Raw genomic sequence first — 20925 nt, 5'->3', positions numbered from 1 at the left:
ACACATGGAAAATTGCATAAAAACTCCACAAAGGGAGAAAAGAACTTTCAGTAATCACAAGGTTTGAGTTACCCTTTGGTCACATGTGCTTTCAAATTTGATCCCATTCTTCTCAGGGATTTTTAATATGGGAAGGTGTATGATGAGAATGTTCTGTTCTTAACTACTATTACAGTAAATACTCTTTTGTAAAAGCTAATTCTGACTGGTTAATTGACATATTATGGAGAGTATACTGAATAATTACATTAAAACTTCTCAAAATTGTTCCTAAGACCTGAATGGTAAATAGTCACCCACCCACCCACCTGGGCACCTGCCTGCCAGTCCAAGAGATACTTGGGAAGTAGCCCCAGAAGAACTGCTAGAATGAAATGGAGGAATGTGAAGGGTCCTTCCTATTCTTTCACTAGATTAAGAGCTGTGGTTTTTTTCCTGTGGCTCCTATGGACTTTAACTTTGAAGTCTAAAACTTTTTTTTTAATAAAATACCACCATCATTTTTTAGTAAAGCAGTCAGTGCCCTCTGGAGTTTGTTCTAATGAGATTTGATTGTTAGACAAAGAAAGCTAAAAGTAAAAATCCTTATATTTTATAGCTTAATAACTTATGTAAGACATTCCACACAATTTAATCCTTACCTACCTTCTCATCTATTTTGTGCATTTAATCTAATACTGCAACCAAACATAATTTGTCATACCCTGAAGACATCTGACATTCTCTTTTTTCACATTTATCTATTTTATTTTTAATTTATGGAAGAAAACGAGCATTTCTATTACACTGTATAATAAAAAAGATTATTGCACAATGAAACTGCAAATCTACTATGTACAATTTGCTATTCCTTTTAAATATATGATAATCATATAAATTTCTTTTTTTTTCTTTTTTTCTTTGCTTTTTTCTCTTTCCCCCTATCTTTTTTTTTCCTTCGGGGTCCAAGAAAAACACCTCTGACCCTCATGAAGTCTTCCCTGACCCAGAAAATATCTCTCCCTACCTCCAAATTCCTATTGGAAAGTCTTTGTAACTTTCTTATGAAGTTATCACATTCTATTTTAGTGTGAATTGTTGTTCTTCATCCTTGAAGAAGATCATGACATTAGGGAGGTGTTATCCTTGACATGCATGTGAATTTGGGTGACAGGGTGCTATGCAAAGCCATCAGTCTCATTTTCTCCTCCAGAGCCACCTGGGTTGAGTGTTCAAATATGAATCAGGATGACTAAAGATGACCCTAGATATGAGGCAATCAGGGTTAAGTGGCTTGCCCAGGCTCACACCACAGTTTGAATAGTAGTCAATTGTATTTATAATATCCTCCACTATATTCTAAGCTGCTTAAGAGACATTGAATCTTGCTCATTTTTTAATTTATCCCCCTTTAGCATAGGAATAGAGCCTCAAATATGATAGTTGCTCAGTAAAAATTAAATACTTCAGTACTTCAAGCATCCAAACTAACCGATCTCTTAGTAACCCCCAAAGGGATCAGCTAACCCTCAACTAGGTAAATGGTCTTTATACATTTCTGTAACTGAAAAATTCTTCACCTTGTGACCTATAAAAGATCATAGAATTAAAACTAGAAGGAAGCTCACTTTTCAAATGAGGAAATTGAACCCCATGGAGATAAAGTGAATTGCTCCAAATCATAAATGTAGCATATAAGCATCAGAGATGAAATTTGAACCCAAGTCCTCTGACTCCAGAACCATTTATTGCTTTCTGCTATACAATAGATAAAAGTTCTCTAGATCTGATATACTACACATTCATACTTGTAGCCTTTCCAATTTTTTAGACCTGCTCTCTAGCTTTTGAGAACTCAAAGTTATGTATAAGACATAATAAGAGAACCTCATGGAAGATGTTGAATAAATTAATCAATTCATTATATTTCCTTTCAAAATTCTAAAAAATAGAATTTCTAATGGGGAAGTTACCAATTTTCCCAGAAACAATATCACTAATATTACTCACAGCAGAGGGAAAGCACTGATAAGTTATAAGCTGGGAATAATAATGATCAGATGACTTCATGTATCATGTGTCCTATAAATGAAATTATTGGGGAGATCCAGGGTTCTTTTTTTCTATTTCCTCCAAGTACAGTCTTTTAAAAGAGATCTCTCTGACCTTGCCCCAATATTTACCCCACCTAGACTATCTTATAAAAGTGGAACTGCTGCCCCACTCAACTAGAAAAACTTCACATGGAATTTATTGGGGGTAAATTTTGCCCCCACTGTGTTCTTTTCAGGTTTGGGTGGAGGTAGGGGAGGGGGGAGGGGGAAAGACAGGGACTCCTTTGTCTAGATTGCTCAAGACTGGATGATCTGGGAGGAAGAGAAACAATCGATTATGTCCTGGAATCTGGAATCCTTAGTACAAGCCCTCCTCTCATTATAATATTCATTCCCTTATTATTTGTTAACCAATTGGAGTTGGTTGTCATCTGTCAGGAACACCCACTCTTCCAAGGGCATATAAGACACCATGATATGTCTTTAGTTTAGGAGAGATGGCCAAATGTCCATCATTTTATTAATTATGTGCTAGCATAATTAATAAAATGATTAATTACCTAGAAATTATGTCTCAAACTTTTTATACACCTTTCTCCCCTAGTGCCTAAATCTGTCACTACCAGAGCCATCTGCAGGTATTGTCAATTGAGTAGAAAATGACCAGGATGTTCACACGTACCTTTCAAAACAGCAAAATGTTCATTGCTTAAGGTTGAAATATTTTTTTCTCTTGTGGCTTTACTATATTGGCAATGCTCACTAAAAAAAAAAAATACAATATACAAGGCTGACTCAGGAGGCAATCTAACCTGGCATGAGAGTGCAGAAACATAGATTCAGGATTGATCAACTTTTCCCCAAAAGGTCAGGCAAGTTCCCATGATGTTTAGGGTGCCAGCTGGAACAGAACTTTTAAGAGTCTGACTGAAGAGAACTTTCTGGTGGCCAATGATGTTCTGAGTGATGTCACAAGGTGTTGGAGTGAGGATGGAACTTGGCAACTTAATGCCAACCATCCCCAGAGATGTATGAGGTCACCCTGCAGCCTACCAAGCTTGTTGATCAAATAACCCTTAGGCAACTCATAGAATAAGCAAATATTGTTACTAGAAGAACTCTCAGGAATTATTATACAGTCAACCACTTCATTTTAAAGAAGGAAAAATGTAAGCCGAAAAAATAAAAGTGACTTAATCCACGGTCACACAAGAAGTTAGAGGCAAAACTCAAATTCAGATTCAGGTTCCTTGTCAGCGACTATAGATTTAAAGCTAAAAGGGAACTTTAAAGTCATATAGTCATAGGACCGTATCTGAGATCATTTGGTCTAATCAACATTTTACAATAAAGAAACTCAGACCCAGAGAGGCTAAGAAACCTGCCCAGGTTCACATACTAAGTGACAGAGGTAGGATTCTGACTCCAAATTCAGTATTCTTTCCACCATACTATAATACATACACACACACACACACACACGGAGACACACGCACACACACAATTACTGAAAAGGATTCACATAGTTGACACTTTAATGATCATTAACACATTAGTCTGAATAAAGAGATTAACTAGCTGTTTCCTATCATAGAACAGAACCTAGACTAGACTGAGACACAGACCCAAGGTACAGTTGTTAGAGAAGAGAGGGATCTAAAGAGATTTAGAGTTGATGTGTGTCTATAGAACAAAGCTGACATTCTTCACTTACTCAATGCCTCTCTGCCCAATATCCAATTGATTATCAAACTTTGTCAGTTCCTCCTCCTATCTCCAATCTATTTGCTTTTTACTCCAAACTTGGAACTCGGTACCTTTGCAAAGATTCAAATAGGGAATGTAATCCCCACACACATACACACATACTCTTCTACCTCCTCAAATCTTCAGTTTCTTTCAAAGTTTGCCACTTCTGCCACAGAAGACTTTTTTGATCTTCCTTCCTGGTCCATGAATAATGTAAACCAAGATTATTGAAAGACAAAAGAGAGTATACTGACCAGAGCACAACTGGGACATGACCAATAAATGTTCAGTACATTGCCTTGCATGTACAGGACTTTAACCCAAAGAGCCCTGATATGGCACTCAGGTGTCTGGAACTTGAACCCAGTGTTGAGCAGAGTAAACTCCAAAATTTCAAAAATATCTGCACTAACATTCAATAACTCCTTCTCTTTTAGTGTGATTTCTATAATTACCACAGGGGTCTTGGGGAGTCTTTGGGGGATTGAACATGTTATCTGGAGTTACCACCCCAGACTGCCCCAATGTGAGCATCCCATTTTGATTAACTACTTATATAATCATTCTGGAGCTCCCTGGATTCTTTCTTTGGTATCATGTTGGACCATTTATTTGGGGGAGCCTTGAATATCCCAGTGCAGAGGATTTAAGGGCAAGACACTCTCTCAATCACCTTTAGTTGACTTCTCTTTTTACCCATTGTACCCCTACCCATAGAATACAAATTCTTTAAGAACAAGGACTACTTCTTTGTCCTTCTATCCACAGAGCCTGGTATAGTATCTTGCAAATAGAAGGCTCTTTGATAAATACTTTAAGTTTAAATTTTATTTTAGTCAATGAATGTTAGAACTAATAGGATTCCACCCCTAAAACTAAGACCAATAAACTTAGAAGGCAGGAATTGTTTCATTTTTTTATCTTTGTATATCCATGGCCTAGAATAGTGACTAGTACATGAGATGATGGGGAAATAGGCCTATGATTTCAGTACTATAAGGGAATTCTCAATGTAGAAGCTTCTCTACCAATGCAGGTCAACACTTTCTCTTCAATTTATTCTCATAGAGAATCTCTTGGGAGTAATGAAAGGTTAATTGATCTGCCAGGGTCACATGAGCATGATGTGCCAAGGAACTTGAAGAATATTGCTTGAGAATTGAATCAAATATGCTTCCTTCTATAATGTGCCCTATTGATACATTGCCATCAGCAGCAATAACCCATCTAAGAGGTGACTAATTAATGGCTTTCTGAGACAGCCAAAACCTGACCAAAAAAGAGAATAGCTGAGAAGGTACTCATGGCGTCCACTGAATTTGGGACAGTTTCAACATTACAGGATTCTTTGTGTGGTCTGTACTGTTGTTCCTCATTGCTGTCTTGGGAAGACTCAACAGAATGGTTTGGCAAGACCCTACCACCAACCTCCACCAAGGGAAACATTCACTAACCAAGGTACTCTAGATAGAGAATAGCACAGAAACACTCGATGGTCTGTCTGCCCTGCTCTTCTGGAAGCAAAGTTACAACCCTCTTTCTCCTTTCTTTCTCCAAACAACTACAAGGCTTTCTATAGGCAGGATGGTGGAGGTATTGTTTCCAAACAAGCACAGTGGGAACTGCATTGCATCCTGCTTGCAATATGCTGGCTGCAAGCAGCCCTAGCTAGGGAGAGGCACAGGTGCACTCCTTGCGGCTATTGGCTGTGGCTACTTTCTTCCTCTTCTCCCTCAGCTGCATCACCTTCCTTGCTTAAAGACCATAGGATTTAGAGCTCCCACAGTCATTCTAGCCCAACACCTTTACAGAGGAGGAAACGAACACCCAGAGTCCATATGATTTGTCGGAGATCACAAAAGTTGTAAATAACAGAGCTGTGGTTTGAATCCAGGAACTCTTGATTCCTAATTCAAGGCTCTCTCTTAAGGTGGGGGCCCTTCCCAAATTTCATCAAGAGTTTGAGCCATCTCCCAAATCTCATCAGAGACCAAGATATAACCAGCTTAAGATAAGCTATGATCTAATTAGTTGTAACTCATCTAAGGTAATGTTATAACAGAAAAGTTGAACTCTGCATGAAGTCTCCCAAAAGAACAGCCAGATTTTATCAGTGATTGTATACAGAGTCATTCAAAGGAAGAGATGCATAGCAGTCTAGTGGACATAAATATTCTGGCTTTTCTCCAAAGGGGCAGGCCTCATTCTCTAGACTCAACTCCCGCCTACATGAATTATAACCAGGAAAAACCAAAAAGCTTTTTTCCTTTTCTATGTTCACCAGAATCTCTGTTTCCTGAGCACCTTGAGAGTGAATATGGTATACCCTAGATAATGCAAGCCAGCCAGAGATAAAGGGGCAGAGCTCTGGACTCAGTAACAGAAAGACAAGGATTTAAAGGCTGCTAGCTTTGTGACTGAGTAAGTCACTTAATCTCCCTAGGTGCCAGTTTCCTCATCTGTAAAAATGAGAGGGTTTTGTCTTAATGACTGGAAGGTTCCTTTTAGCTCTAAATCTGTGATCCTATGATTGGTAGTAGAATGGTGAGGGAGCATGAAGAGTGCCTACTTTGTGCACAATTCAGTTTCATAGGTTTTTTCCCCCTTCATCTTTACTTCTTGTTGTGATTCAGTTATATCTGACTCTGTAACTCCATTTGGGGTTTTCTTAGCAAAGATACTGGAATGGTTTGCCATTTCCCTCTTCTGTTCATTTTACAAATGAAGAACTGAGGTGAGCAGGATTAAGTTTCTTGCCCAGGGTCAAGTAGAACCAGAACAATTAATACAGTAATAACAATATTATAAAATCAAATAACTTTGATGTATAGAATTATGAATTGTAGCAGAAACATAATCTGTGATCTTAAAGGCTGTTAAATCTTGTTAAATGGGTGGATGTCCCCACTCTTGAGATGTAAATCAACTACTATTTTTCATTGTATCCTGATCTCCTCAATCTTCAACCCTCTTACCTAATTCTGGTCTGATAAGGGGGGAAGCAATTCACCTTTTGCCCTCTGGATAAGGGAGAAGACCATAAAAATCTGAGTTGGACCTCTATTCTGGGCCAGTAACCTCTGACTCTCTGGCCCAGTCAACTCTGCTTGACTGTTCTTTTATCTCTCTCTCTCTCTTTATTTATCACTTTCTTTTGGGTTGTAACTTATTTTAATAAATCTCTATTTTCTTACACACCTGCATTCCCAGGTCTGAATCATGATTCATCACAGTCAGATAATCAAACTCAAGCTAGTGGTTACAACTTTGAAAGACTTAAGAACTCTGATCAACACAATGAACAACCACAGTTTCAAAGAACTCATGATAAAATGCTATCCACAGCCAAATAGAAAGGTGTTGGACTGAGAATTCAGTTTGAAGCATATTTGGATTTGATTATTGGACATAGCTAGGAATAGCTAGGAATTTGTTTTGCTTGACTATACATATTTATGATGGATTTTTGTTTTTCTTTCCAATGGGAAAGAAGAGATAACAGAGATTTGGAAAATTAAAATTAAATTAATTTAAATTTAGAAAACCAAAACCAAGAAAGACAGGGGTAGGTGGAAGTAGAAATTCTAAGTCATTCCTGACAAGCTCCTTTGAGAAGGAACCCTGGTCTTAGCTATCTTTTTATCTACCACATAATACTAGCACAGTGCCTAGAATAAAGCAGATGCTCAATAAATACCAATTTAGCTTAACTGTCCATCTTTTGATCTTATCTCCTCTTATCCCTTGTTCTTTAGAATCAAAACCCCTTCTGATGCTGGAACACTGGCAGACCCATCATTCTGTGATTATTAGTTTTGGAGGTCCTAATGAACCTTTTATTATGTGTCCAGGACATTTCATTTCCTTGGGAAGAAATGACCCCAGCACACACACACACATACACCCCCCCCGCCAAGTATAGATGTCTCAAGTCCTTTCTGAATGAAATCTGTGTGGCAAAAATTATCTTCTACTATGATTTAGAACGAGAATATGGAGTTTGTAACATAAACACTATAATATGGAATGATACATGGGTAGTATATTTGAGAGGTGTAAAACAAAGTTCTGGGTGGGGGTGGAGATTTAGTAGAGGGAGCAGGCATTACTTCAGTAATGAGTATCAAGACAGGCTTCATGGAGGAAGTAGCAGCACTCAAGCTAGACTTCATAGGATATATAGAAATTCAACAAAAACAGATAGGGAAAATATTCCTAGTGGTAGAGGGAATGTCATGAACAAAGTTAGGAAGGCAGGAGATCATAAGCCATGCTCAGAAGATAGACAGATGTCCAATTTGGTGCTAGCGTAGTGTGAAGTTAGACTAGAAAGGTAGAGCAGTACTGGATTAACTAAAGACTCAACACCAGGTCAAAGTCTGAAATTGAATCTTTAGGCAGTAAGGGACCACTAAAGATTTATAGGCACAGCGAATAGAGTCCCAGACAGAGTCGGGAAGACCTGAATTCAAATTTGACCTCAGATACTTAAAGCTGTGTTCGGAGGGTCAAGTCACTTAACCCTGATGGCCTCAGTTTCTTCATCTGTAAAATGAGCTGGAGAAGGAAATAGCAAACCACTCCCAATATCTCTGCCAAGAAAACTCCAAATAGGGTCATAAAGAGTTGGATACAACTAAATGATTAAATAGATTTTCAAGCAGAGAAGTCATATGACAAGATCTCCAGAAAGAAATACTATATCTGGCTAAAACATGAAGGATGGAGAGAAAATGAATGTGGAAAGACCAGTTAGGAGACTATTGCAATATCCCAGATCCTGAGACAAAGACAAAATGGGTAGAGTGTGAAAATATGATTAAGGACAGGAGAGGGACCAGACAAACAAGAAGCTTTAGTATCACAAATTTCAAACTGCAAAGGGACTTAAAGGCTTTCTAATCCAACTCCTTCATTTTATAGACAAAGATCTGAGGCTAGAGAAGTTAAGTGACTTACCCAACACTATACCAGGGACAAAGATCAATCGAATCAGAGAGAAAAAAATTCCATTTAGAAAGTCTCCATCTTCTCTGTCTCTGTCACTTTTTTATGTGTCTTCTTCCTTGGCCACTTTTTGTGACAACGTATCTTTTAAAGGACTGTCCATCTGAACCATAAAGAGAAGCCTAAACTGAGAAACTTCCCTAAATACGTATGTCTACAATACATCCTCCATTTCTGAAAAGCACAAGATAGTGGACTTTGTTTCTCGCATAAATCCCATGTTTTTCCACAAGATGGCAGTAGAGAAATGCAGATTTCCAGAGGCAAGCTCCATTACAGCATTTATCTCTCCTAGATCCATCATTGCCCACGCATCTCCTTGTGAGGCCCTGGAAGAATTTGTATGCCAGCCTTTTGGTCATGCCCCAGTGAAGTACCTAATAAATCCTGGCTTTCCAAAATGCCTACTAGACTTACTTCCCTCTCCATTAGAGAACAGAATTCTGCTGTGGGTGTGCCTCCCTTTACACAAGAGACGTTCTTTTGTTCTTAAATTGGGAGAACACCAAATTTGGGTCAATGAATCCTATTTTCAATGCATTAGAAAAGCTGACTATTCAAAGCATCTTAATGCTTATCTTTGTGTAAACCAGAAAATCTTTTGTGTGCAGGAGAAAAATCACAGGTTTCATGTTGCATAAGCAGATGTTTTTCCCCTTCATTCTTTGGATTCCCACTCCCTAGTGCATATAGTTGGAGATTAATAAATTCTTGTTGATTGACTAATCAAAGCTAAAAGGGTCCTGAAGATCATCTGGTTGAGCTCTCTTAATTGTGTAGGTCAGGAAACTGGGGCTTAGAGATAAAATAGTGAAAAGAAAATGTGGATCACATGTCAAATGCAGGAAGTCTGACTCCAAATCTAGAGTCCCTGCTGTTGGATGTCTGGGGCCAGGGATACAGAATTAACCTTCTGAAAGGACACACTTTTTGTAAGCCTCAGAATAAAGACTGAAGTGGCTTGCTTCAACCAATTTTGGGGGGGGGGTTGTTTTTTAGATTTTTCAAGGAAATGGGGTTAAGTGGCTTGCCCAAGGCCACACAGCTAGGTAATTATTAAGTGTCTGAGACCAGATTTGAACCCAGGTACTCCTGACTCCAGGCTGGTGCTTTATCCACTGTGCCACCTAGTCGCCCCCTCAACCAATTTTTTTTAAATGAAGATTCCTTTTTTTAAGGGTTATATTTAAGTAAGTCATTTCTATATTAATCAATTAATAGGTTCCAGATTCTATATCAGACAAAGGGGGGACAAATACAAAATGCATACAAAGGAGTGAAACAGCAACATAATACTAGCAGTGAATAGGCAGGAGAGGGAACCAGGCAAGAAGCTTTAATATTGTAAGAGAGTAGATTTAGAGTTGGAATAGTCCTTGAAGCCTCCCTGGAGCAAACTCCTCATTTCATAGATCCTGTTTCTATCTTGTTTGTACTCCATTGTTCATGTTATCTTGCTCATTAGATGGTAAGATCCCTGAAAGCAGGGACTGTCTTTTACCTTCCTTTGTATCCTTGGCACTTAAAGAGTAACTTATCAGTCATGGACAACTCTTCACAATCCCATTGGGGTTTTCTTGGCAAAGATCCTGGAGTGGTTTACCCTTTCTTCCTCCAATTCATTTTACAAATGAAAAAACTGAGGCAGCCAGGATTAAGTGACTTGCCAAAGGATCATACAGCAATTTAGTGTCGGACACATAAATAAATATTTGTTTACTAACTACCTGAAGTGAGTTACTCAAAGTCACACAGGCAGTAGGATAGAATTTGAATAAAGATCCTGTGCCTCTAAGTCTTTTGAAGTAATTATGCTAGTTCTCAATGAATCTACTGAATTGCAAGATAGAAAATGGTCCTTTTAGGTGAGGTATTGGATAGAGGGTGGCTCTTGGAGTAGAGAACAGCTGAATTCAAATGTAGCCACAGATTCAATAGTTATAAAGCTCTGGGTAAGTTATTTAACCACTATCTCCCTCAGTTTCCTCATCTATGAAATAGTAACTACCTCCTAGGATTGCCAAGAGGAAAATGAAGTCATATCTATAAAGCACTTTGTAAATCTTAAAGTGTTATACTGTTGTTGTTGGCTAGCTAGTTAGCTATTTAAAAGATTCTAAAACTTGATGGCCTATTCTATTCCTGGTTCCTGTTTAAAATATATAGCAATGAAACTACACAATTTCTTTGCTATTTCTCTCGGGCTCTAAGCTGAATAACTAAACTTCAAAATTTAAGTCTAGAACAAACCACTCTTTGTCTCATAGACCTGGAAGGGATCTCATATATATATCATCTAATTTAGATATTTTATAGAAATGAAAACCCACATTTTATAGATTAAAAAAAGTCAAAGTGACTGACAGGTAGAAAGTGCCAGAGAGGCAATATGAACCCATGTCCTCTGACTCCAGAACCTACAAGTTCTCCACTATGTCACACTGTATGGCTACTTAGATTCAAGCCTCACTCCCTTCTCCTTTCTTCCAGACTGAAAGCTAATTGGGATTGGAAACAGGGTTCCCATGGGATCTCCTTTCCCAATATATTCTAGGAACCAGATTCTCTTCCTCATAAAAATCCTTACCAACAGATTTAAGGTTATATTACAGCATTCATGCCAGATCAAGAGGATGAGAAGCAATGAGGTGGCATAGTAAAGAACCCTTGATTTGGAGTCAAGAAGACCTGAGTTCAAATTCAGCCTTAGGTACTTACTAGCTGTATGACCCTGGCCAAGTCATTTAATCTGTTTTGCCTCAATTTCCTCAACTGCAAAGTGATAATAACAATAGCAACTACCTCACAGTATTATTTTGAGGATCAAAAAATAAAATTGTATTTGAAAGTATATTAAATGAATATTTCCTCTTCTCTGGTAGCTTACAGTAGAAAGAGTGATGGATTTTAGTATCTGAAGATCTGAGTCAGAATTCTGACTGATATTAGTGTCTGACTTCAGCAAAACAAATAGTCTTTGGATCTTTATCTCAGTTTCTTCATCTGTAAAATGAGAGATTTAAAGTGAATGATCTCTAAGTACTCTGTCAGTACTCTGTCCATTTCTGGAACAAAATTCAATGCCTGTTTAACACCTCTTGTTTATCCCTTTCATTTTACAATCTCCTCTTTCCCCCATAATGAAGGAAGGAGGAAAAGAAAGGCAGATAGGTTGGCCATAACACTCAGCCCCTTACCTATGACTAAGTCTAATGAAGAGAAAGCACAGACTTTCTCTTTAGTTGTTTAACCATCCTCTGAAGGAAACCAAAAGAGAATGGGCTTCGAAAGAAGTTGAACAGGGTACCAAAGCTGAGGGAAAGCTTTGCTCCCAGAGACTAAGCAGAGACTAGCTTTGCCAATGTAGAAACTTAATTAAGAACAGATATGACCACCACTCCCCTTTCCAACTTGACAGATAATAAATAAAGAGCAGCCTTTCAGGGCTAGACTATCAGACTCATCCACAAAGAAATTAAATTTTCTCCCGAGGGGAAAACAATATTAAAAGAATATAAGCCTAGATGGACTAAACTCAAAGAATCTCAGAAATTCTCTCAGAGGGCTTTAGTCCTCCCCATACTATGATCACAGCAGAACTCAAAGAAAACTTAAAATCATCTCATCCAATGTCTTCATTCTACCAATCAGGAAATCAAGATCAAAGAATTAAAATTATTTCCCCATTTTTGCACAGATAGAAATTAGCATGGATGAAATTTGACCTCAAGTGCTACAATTCCAAGATGCTGCTACTGTTCCATCATTTTGTGTGGTCAGCTTTATGGGACCTATTTGGTGTTTTCTCCTCAAAGATACAGGAATGGTTTGCCATTTCTTTCTCTGATTCATTTTAAGAGGAAACTTAGAGCAAACAAGGTTAAGTGACTTGCCCAGCTAGTAAGGTTGTGAATCCAGATCTGAACTCAGGAAGATGAGTATGACTTTGGGTCTGGCACACTATTCCCTGGGCCACCTAGCTGCCCTTAAAATTCTAATGCCAATATTTATTGCACTGTCTCCTCCAAATGAAAAGTCTCCCATTTCAAGATGATTACTTAAATGAGTATAGAGAGACCATCAATTTTTTACTGGGCAACAATGGGGGATTTTGTTGCTAGCAGGTATGCATAATAATGCCAGAAATTAGAACAAAGGATCCAAGTCGAACCTCAGTCCTTTTGTTCTCATCTCTTAATTTATTTGCCTCCCCACCCAGAATATTATGGGTACGTAGATTTAGAGCTGGAAGAATACAAAGCCTGAAAGATACTATGCAAAATCCAGCAGGGAGGAGAGATGTGCTACCTAGAAAAGAAGCAAAGCAAATGAGAAGAGTAGGGAACACCAGAGACTCTGTCAAGTGAGAAGTGAATTGTCCCAATCAAGTGTTGACCCCAGTCTCACATATCCCCACCTCTGGCCACACATGTTCCCCTACATATACATTCCCTATCTATGCACTCCATGTATACTCACCAGTCACATTAGGTTCTCTATAAAGGTACCCTCCAACATTCATGGTAGGATAACATGATAACATGGTCTGTTACTTTTGTATACTCTGATTACTGCTGAGATTCCCTCAGCTTTGGGGAGAAAAATCTTGTCATGTAATTTGGTATGCTTTCTAAAAATTCTTTGCTTTGAACTCCTGTGTCCTCTGACCTTGTAAAAAACAATCACTCTGGAAGGCAGGACAGATGCTAGCCCACAAAATATCTCAAATGGGAGGTAGCATTAATATTACATATCAGGGGAGCCCACTAGACATGCTACTCCTCACAGATAACATATTTGCTTTCTAAAAGTCACCTTTCACACTGTACCTCAAAGGTATGATTAATTTAGGGATTTTAGCACAATGGTGGATGAGGGAAATGCTTTTATATCAGGATAGCTGCCTATAAAAAGGAGTAAACAGTAAAGGGAGATTGGTTGATGGAATGGAATGAACACTGAATCTTGAGTCAAAGGACCATATCCAAATCTTGGCCTATCTATAGAATCTATGTGTCCTTGGGCAAATGACCTTCACCTCTCTGAAACTCATTTTAGGAGGTTGTAAAATGAGAGAGATAGAACTACAAAGATGATTTCCAAGGCTCTTTCCAGCTTTAAATCATAGGATTCTTTTGCCCTTTGAGGGTTCATGTCAGAGGTAAACTACCTAATCACATAAATTTACCAAGGCCTTCTGGTGAAGTGAATAATTTAGTCGCCTGAAATACCAACTTTGAAAACAATTATCTTCTTTTTTCATTTTCTTCTTAGAGAAATGGAGGGTTTTGTGGGTTGGTTTGTGATTAGAGAATATGTGATGGGGAGGAAAAATGGGCCAATGGAGCAGTGTGACAATAAAGGCAAGAACATGGGTAATATAGGAACAAAGAGACACTCACTCAAAGGGATTTGTTTTGGGAGTAATTTTTTTTTCTTCCTGAAATCCAAGTTTGAAGCATAGCAAAGTTGTTTCCTTTTGGGGCAATTCAAGCCCAGCAGGCATACAGAAATAAAAAGTGTTATTTTCAAACCATTGACAGTAATTCTGCAAAAGGAAGAAAGGGTTCTTTTTTCCCCCTCCACAGTAACCAGAAGGAAGCTAGTCGACTGTAGCCCCCCCTGCCAATATCTGTGAGTAACTATTGTAACATTTTAAAATTCCATTTTACAGCTTAGAGACCGCCAAGGGCTTTTTTTTTCCTGTAGTGGGAACAATTCTGAGCGACATCCACACAATTAACATTTTGACTAAAGTAAAAAAAGATATTAAAACTTTACTTCAGAAATCACAACCTGAGAAACATTTTTTCTTTTCCTTCTAAACCCAGAACATTCTCTTAGGCTGAAATGAATGATGCCAGTATTGGCTGAAACTCTTTCCTTCTGAAGAGTCAACAGTGATATTGGAAATACCTCTCCTATTTACAGCTGTACATGCTATCTGATGTTATCGGATACCTGGAGACTGTAGCATTAATAATTTTACTTTATAAACAAGAGTGACTTAGCCAGACCCTGCTTGAGATTAAATGGGGGGTCTCCACCTCACACATTCTCCTTGTCAAATTCACAGATGAAATACATGGTGATGTGACAGGCCACATCGTTCCAGCCCCCAGAGGCCACCATCTCAACACAGTCCTCCTCGTCATAAGCATTGTTGGGTTCTCCACTCCGCCATTTGTTAAAGGTCTGCATGGGGGACCGGTCAGAATACACAAAAGTGCCCTCTCGATCCAGGTCATTAATTCCAATGAAAACCCGAGAGAGGCCGGCTTGATTGATGTAGGATGCGAGCAGGCCGTTTGCAGCCTCATCCTTGGGCATGCCCAGGTTCCCTCCTCTGCCATGGCAGTACAGCTGGGCATCGATGTATCTTTTCTCTTCCTTCACCAGCAGATATATCTTATTATCTGTCTCACGCACACCAGCGACAGCTGCGGGGGAGGGCAGTGCTGAAAAGTGAGCACTCGCATTTCTATAAACAAACTTAATGCACACCACAAAAAGAAAATAGACACAGACAGCAAAGAGGATAACATAGCAACATTACTTAAGAGCAATTTTATCTTTGGGGGAGGAAAAAATGCAGAGGGGGAGGGGACATTGACATGAACATACCATTTTTAATGAATTTTAACTCAGTTGTCAGTTGAGCCACCTGGTTATCCATCTCACCAATGGCCTTTCGGAGCTGGCTACACTCACAAGGAATGCCTGTGGAGACCAAGGTTTATCTCATCATAAGGTTAAACATGGCAACAAATGAAGAAGGCAGGTATCCCCTATTTACAGGACCAAGGGATGGAAGCTGAAATCATCATCTAATCCAATACCATCATTTTACAAATGAGGAAACTGAGGACCTCAGAGGCTAAATGAATTACCAGAAATTACAGGAGTCAAGCTTCCTCATTCCTAGTCTAGTGTTCACATAATAATCATAGTTTTAGAGCTAGAAGAGAAACCTTAAAAATCAATAGCTCTGGGGCTGGCTAAGGTGGCACAATGAATAGAGCACCAGCCTTGGAGTCAGGAGTACCTGAGTTCAAATCTGTCCTCAGACACTTAATAAATGACCTAGCTGTGTGGCCTTGGGGAAGCCACTTAGCCCCATTGCCTTGAAAAAATCTAAAAAAAAAAAATTAATAGCTCTGACCCCCCCTTATTTTACAGATGAGGAAATTGAGACCCATAAATGTTATCTGACTTGCTTAGGTTTATATAGTCAATTTTTGTTTTGCCTTTCATTTATAATGATAATAATAATTAATAATAATAACTAACACTTATGGAACTCTTCTTATACATCAGGCACTGTTCTAAGCACTTTACAATTATTATCTCATTTGATCTTCACAACAACCTTGGAATGAAATTCTATTATCACTATTTTATAGATGAAGAAACTGATATAAACAGAGATAAAATGACTTATCCAGGGTTACATAGCTAAGAAGTGTCTGAGGCTGGATTTGAACCCTTTCTGATTTTATATCCAGTGCTTGATTAGCATGCCACCTAACTACCTCTGTACTACCCCAAGATGCATTTTAAAGACTATAGGGAGAAGGTAGACTATGGATATGAGTCACCTTATTTTACTGTTAGTCCAAACTGATGTGTTAATTTTGCAGAGTTTTTCCCACTTTTTGATAATTCTATTATAAGAACTGTCTCTCCAAGAGGAAGATGGAAAAATACTATTGAGAAATAAAAATGAAGCAAAAACATAAGATGTTAATGAATTCATTTTTAAAATTGTCTCTAAAAGAAGAATCTACAATCTTCTTTGATAACCTATTCTATACATTTGGAGCTGGAAAAGATGGAAATGTTTTCCTTGAACTTAATCTTACTCCTTTCTGCAGGATTTTTATGTTTTTCAAGGCAAAGTAGACAAGACTTATATAGAAGTTTCTTAAGTCATTTGTTTATGTTAAAATAGCCATCCATTCATAGAATGTCCAAATTGGAAGGAATTTTTTGGCCTTATTTGGTCAAGCAGAGTCTCAAATTCCATGTAAGACAGGGTTTCCCCCTCTACAACATTTTTAAAAGATAACCAAAAAGTTAAAGTTGAAAGGAATCTTAAAGGTCCTATCTACTTCCACCTCCCCCGACAGGATAATAGATCTAGAACAGTAAGAACTCTTAGAGGCCATCAAGTCCAACCTTTTATCACAAATAAGGAACCTGAAGTCCATGGATATTAAATGACTTGCCCAGGATCACATGGCTCCTAAGTCCCAGAGGCAAGAATTGAACCTTAATTCTACCCTCTAAACTATACAGAACCAATACAATTATTCCTCTATGAGATAGACCTTACAATATTTTTTTAAACAGTCATGTCCCACTTGTCTTTTTTTCTCGTAGTTTATCAGCTCTATTTCCCTCATAATAATAGCCAAAGTGTATAAATTGCTTTAAGATTTCTAAAGAACTTTTTTATTATATTATCTCATATACAGTTTCAAGAGCCTTAGGTATCTGGTCACCATTTTCTAAAGACATGATGGTTTATCAGTGTCCCAAGACAGAGGGTAGTAGTACCATAAGTCAAACTGTGAATTAATAAATATTTATTGAGCTCCTACTGTGTATGCCTGCAATGTGCTAAGTGGTAAAGATAGGAAAAGAGGCAAAAGACAGTCCCTGCCCTCATTACTGTCATGGCCCCAGTATCATATTATTAACTTATTTTAAACTTTTGATCAATTAACATTCATACTCTCTCTCTCTCTCTCTCTCTCTCTCTCTCTCTCCTTTTCTTTTCTTCTTTTCTCTTTTCTTCTCTCTCTCTCTCTCTCTCTCTCTCTCTCATTAACCTAAGTGCAGGACTATGCATTAATCCCTATTAAGTTCTGCCTTTCCAGCTTCTGCATATCATTTGACCTGTCAAGTTCTTTTTGCATCCTAACTGTAGCTCAGTGCCCTTGTTATCCCTTCCAGCTTAGTGTCAGAAGCATTCATGTCACTTCTTCCATATATTTTCTTTTTATATTTGAACTTTGGAGTTGTTTTTTTTTTAATTTTGAAAATCTCTCTGAGGCATTTGCTATAGTCAAGTTCATTGATGCTTGTGGCTTATCGTGGCTCTCTGGAGAAGATCTCCTTTAGAGAAAAAACTAGAGTTTTAATGATTTTTTTTCTCGTCTTTCTTCCAAGCTTTCTGACCCCAGAGTGGCCTGATAAGTCTTCTTCCCAACTATTAAAATGGGATCTTCTGAGGAAGGGAAACTCCTGTTTTCTATTTGTAAGATCCATCTCTCTCCCTAGAAATTCAGAGTTATCGCAGAGCTTATTCTAAAATGATTCTGACTTGTAGAGTATTTGTACACTCTCATTTTTGTGATTGACTTTTAACTGAAAGAAACTTGAATATTAATCAGATGAAAAAATAAAACAACACTTCATATGGCAGGAAGACCTGGGTTCAACTATTGTATCTGTGTGTATCTGTGACCATGGATAAATCACTTTAGTTTCTTGACAGTCAAGATGGAGATAACACCCTATCTTTGTTGTGAGGCTCCTTTCAGACTCTATACATAAAGCATGTTAACAAACTTTAAAGAGCTATACATGCTATCATTGTCCTTGCTCCTCTTCTATTTTTTTAAACAAAAACTTTTTTTTTCTTTCTTTACCCAATGACTCTTTTCCCCCTGGCACAGTTCAATTTTTATTATTGTTCTTCAGTTGTTCAGTCTTATGCAACTCTTCGTGAACCCATGGAATTGATCAAGGGGTATTCTCGGCAAAAATACTAGATGATTTGCCATTTCTTTCTCCAGTGTGTTCCCATTTTACAAACAAGGAACTGAGACAAACAAGGTTGAGGGACTTTCCCAGAGGCACACAGTAAGTAATTAGGTTAGATTTGAACTCAGATCTTCCTGACTCCAGGGTTAGTGCTCTATCCACTGTACTACTTGGCTGCTCCATACTTTCCTCAGAGGTTACTGAATAGGATGATGAAAATGATTGTAATATGCTGCTTCAACACACACACACACACACACACACACACACAGAAACAATCAAATGTCCAACAATGTATATACATGGCTAAATAAACATTATAGTATAATGGAATACTATAATACAGTTGTAATTGATAAGTCTGGAAAAGAAATAATGAAATCCAGAAAGACCCATGGAAATACTGTGAGGTGAAGAAAGCAGAAGAACCAAATAGTTACTATGACTTTTGTTCCACCAGACTGAGATTACATGAGTGAAGACATTTCCTCTAACAAAGCAGATTGGTTCCTACGCTGCTAGCTATATTCTTAAGAGTGTTGACTAGGGCACTAAGAGGTTCTGGAACTTGTACAAGGTCACACTACTAGAATGTTTCAGGAGTAGGATAGAAAACCAGGATTTCTTAACTCTGAGACCCCTCTCAATCAACTATTCCATCTTTTCTCTCAACTATGTCTATACATAAGGGAAAATTAAACAAGAAAAAATTACGACGATTTTTTAAAAAATTAAGAAGTGAAGAACTGGTAAGTGATGGTGGAAATTTTATTATTATATTTAAATAACTGAGAAAGAGAAGTAGTATGGAGTCATGGATAGAGAACTGCTCTTAGAGTCAGGGAAACTGAGATCCCAGTGTTGCCTCTGGTATACTGTGGATGTCTGATTCTGGGCATGATAATCTCTTGGTGCTGCAGGTCCCAGTCCTATCTCAGTTACAGAAAAGGTGCTAGTCTGCATTAGGAAAAGAATTGCCCTCACCTAGAGTTCACTATGTGAGAAAAATCACAAATCTGACTTGAAAAATTAGTTATGTAATGTGTATAAGTTTTGTTGATGTTTCAAATGATATATTACTTAAAATTCAAATAATTTTTGATAGAGTTCAACAAAACTTGTCTTTTTCTTTCATGGGAAAGAAGGAAAGAAATTGAGAAATGAGGAGAGTGGGAAGGAATTAAAGGAATTCCATGAACCTGTGATTTTTTTTTTGGGTGTGTATATTGAGAAATTCCAGTCAAGAAACTCTTATGTGGCAGCAAAGTAGTGCATTGAATAGATAACTGGTCCCAGAGTCCAGAAGACCTGAATTCAAATCCAGTCTCAGATTCTTCTAGTTGTGTGACACTTCATTTAACCTCTGCTTTACTCAGTTTCCTCAAATGTAAAATGAAGATAATAATACCCACCTTGCAAGGATGTTGTGAGGATAAAATGAGATATTTGTAAAGCACCTTGCCCAGTGTCCGGCAAAGAGTAGGTTACTAATATGCTCATTCCAACCCTTTAACCTAGGATAACATATCCAGCATCTATTATACCCTGTTAGGTCTTCCCAACTCTGAGGTTGACTATCTCAACAAAACAGGCAGAGCCTAAGTAAAAAGATCTTAAAATTGGAAATCAGTATGTGATCCACTATTTAGCCTTACAAAATATCTTAGACCTGGCTGGCAGCAAGAAAGATGGGTCAAATTGATTTTCTACTTAGGTCCTGGCTGGAAGAAGCAGCTTTCTTTTTTTTTTCTTGCAAGGCAATGGGATTAAGTAGCTTGCCCAAGGCCACACAGCTAGGTAATTATTAAGTGTCTGAGGTCATATTTGAACCCAGGTACTCCTGACTCCAGGGCCAGTGCTCTATCCACTATGCCACCTAGTCACCCCAAGAAGCAGGTTTCTAAAATATGTGGGAAAGGGCTAGGCCAGAAAGGTTTTCCTGCAATAATGTTCTAATCATCCTGTTACACAGAATCAGGAGCCAGTATTCTGGAGAATACAAACAGCTAGTCAGCCCATGAAAAGTAAATATCACGTGAGCCAAAATATCTTCAAATAATATCTTAGGTGCTCTTGGAATGTAAATCTCTATATTCTTCCCACCTTTAGACATCCTGTCTTGGATTATGATATTGCTATTCTATTATATTAAAAGGTGGTTTATTGCAGCTATAGGACTATTGAGCTAAGAATGCACATAGATATAGATGTGTAGATTTACAGAGTGCTAGAGATATCTTAAATCTATCTATTTAAAAATCTCATCTCTCTTTTATTTCTGAACCACACCCTCCTAAAGGGTGCTCTTAGATTTAGAAACAACACACTCTCTTGGTTCTTTCTTTCTCTCAAAAAGCTCCTTCTC

At 38.0% G+C, this 20925-nt stretch overlaps 2 protein-coding genes across 6 annotated transcripts in view; both read right to left on the bottom strand.

The window, feature by feature from the left end:
* Positions 1 to 2935, bottom strand: part of ALLC (allantoicase) — a 64051-nt gene extending 61116 nt beyond the window's left edge. The window contains exon 1 of one of the 5 annotated variants that reach the window (XM_074209590.1): positions 2846 to 2935. Coding sequence is in view for 1 of the 5 variants with exons in the window: in XM_074209593.1 (XP_074065694.1) it covers positions 2846 to 2852 (7 nt within the window). In the remaining 4 variants the exon portion in view is untranslated. Of the gene's footprint in view, positions 1 to 2715; positions 2801 to 2845 lie in introns of those variants that run through there. The other 4 variants (XM_074209591.1, XM_074209593.1, XM_074209589.1 and 1 more) reach the window with 4 other exon arrangements.
* COLEC11 (collectin subfamily member 11) overlaps positions 1 to 20925 on the bottom strand; it is a 92067-nt gene that overhangs the window by 10044 nt on the left and 61098 nt on the right. The window contains exons 6-7 of the mRNA XM_074209596.1: positions 15414 to 15509; positions 2716 to 15229 (exon numbers count right to left, since the gene is read on the bottom strand). Of these exons, the coding sequence (XP_074065697.1) occupies positions 14838 to 15229; positions 15414 to 15509 (488 nt within the window). The 3' untranslated portion in view covers positions 2716 to 14837. The remainder of the gene's footprint in view (positions 1 to 2715; positions 15230 to 15413; positions 15510 to 20925) is intronic.

This window comes from Macrotis lagotis, chromosome 1 (genome assembly GCF_037893015.1).
Source record: "Macrotis lagotis isolate mMagLag1 chromosome 1, bilby.v1.9.chrom.fasta, whole genome shotgun sequence".
NCBI lineage: Eukaryota > Metazoa > Chordata > Mammalia > Peramelemorphia > Peramelidae > Macrotis > Macrotis lagotis.
Note: the sequence above shows the minus strand (reverse complement) of the source record. Positions and strands in the feature narration are given on the sequence as shown.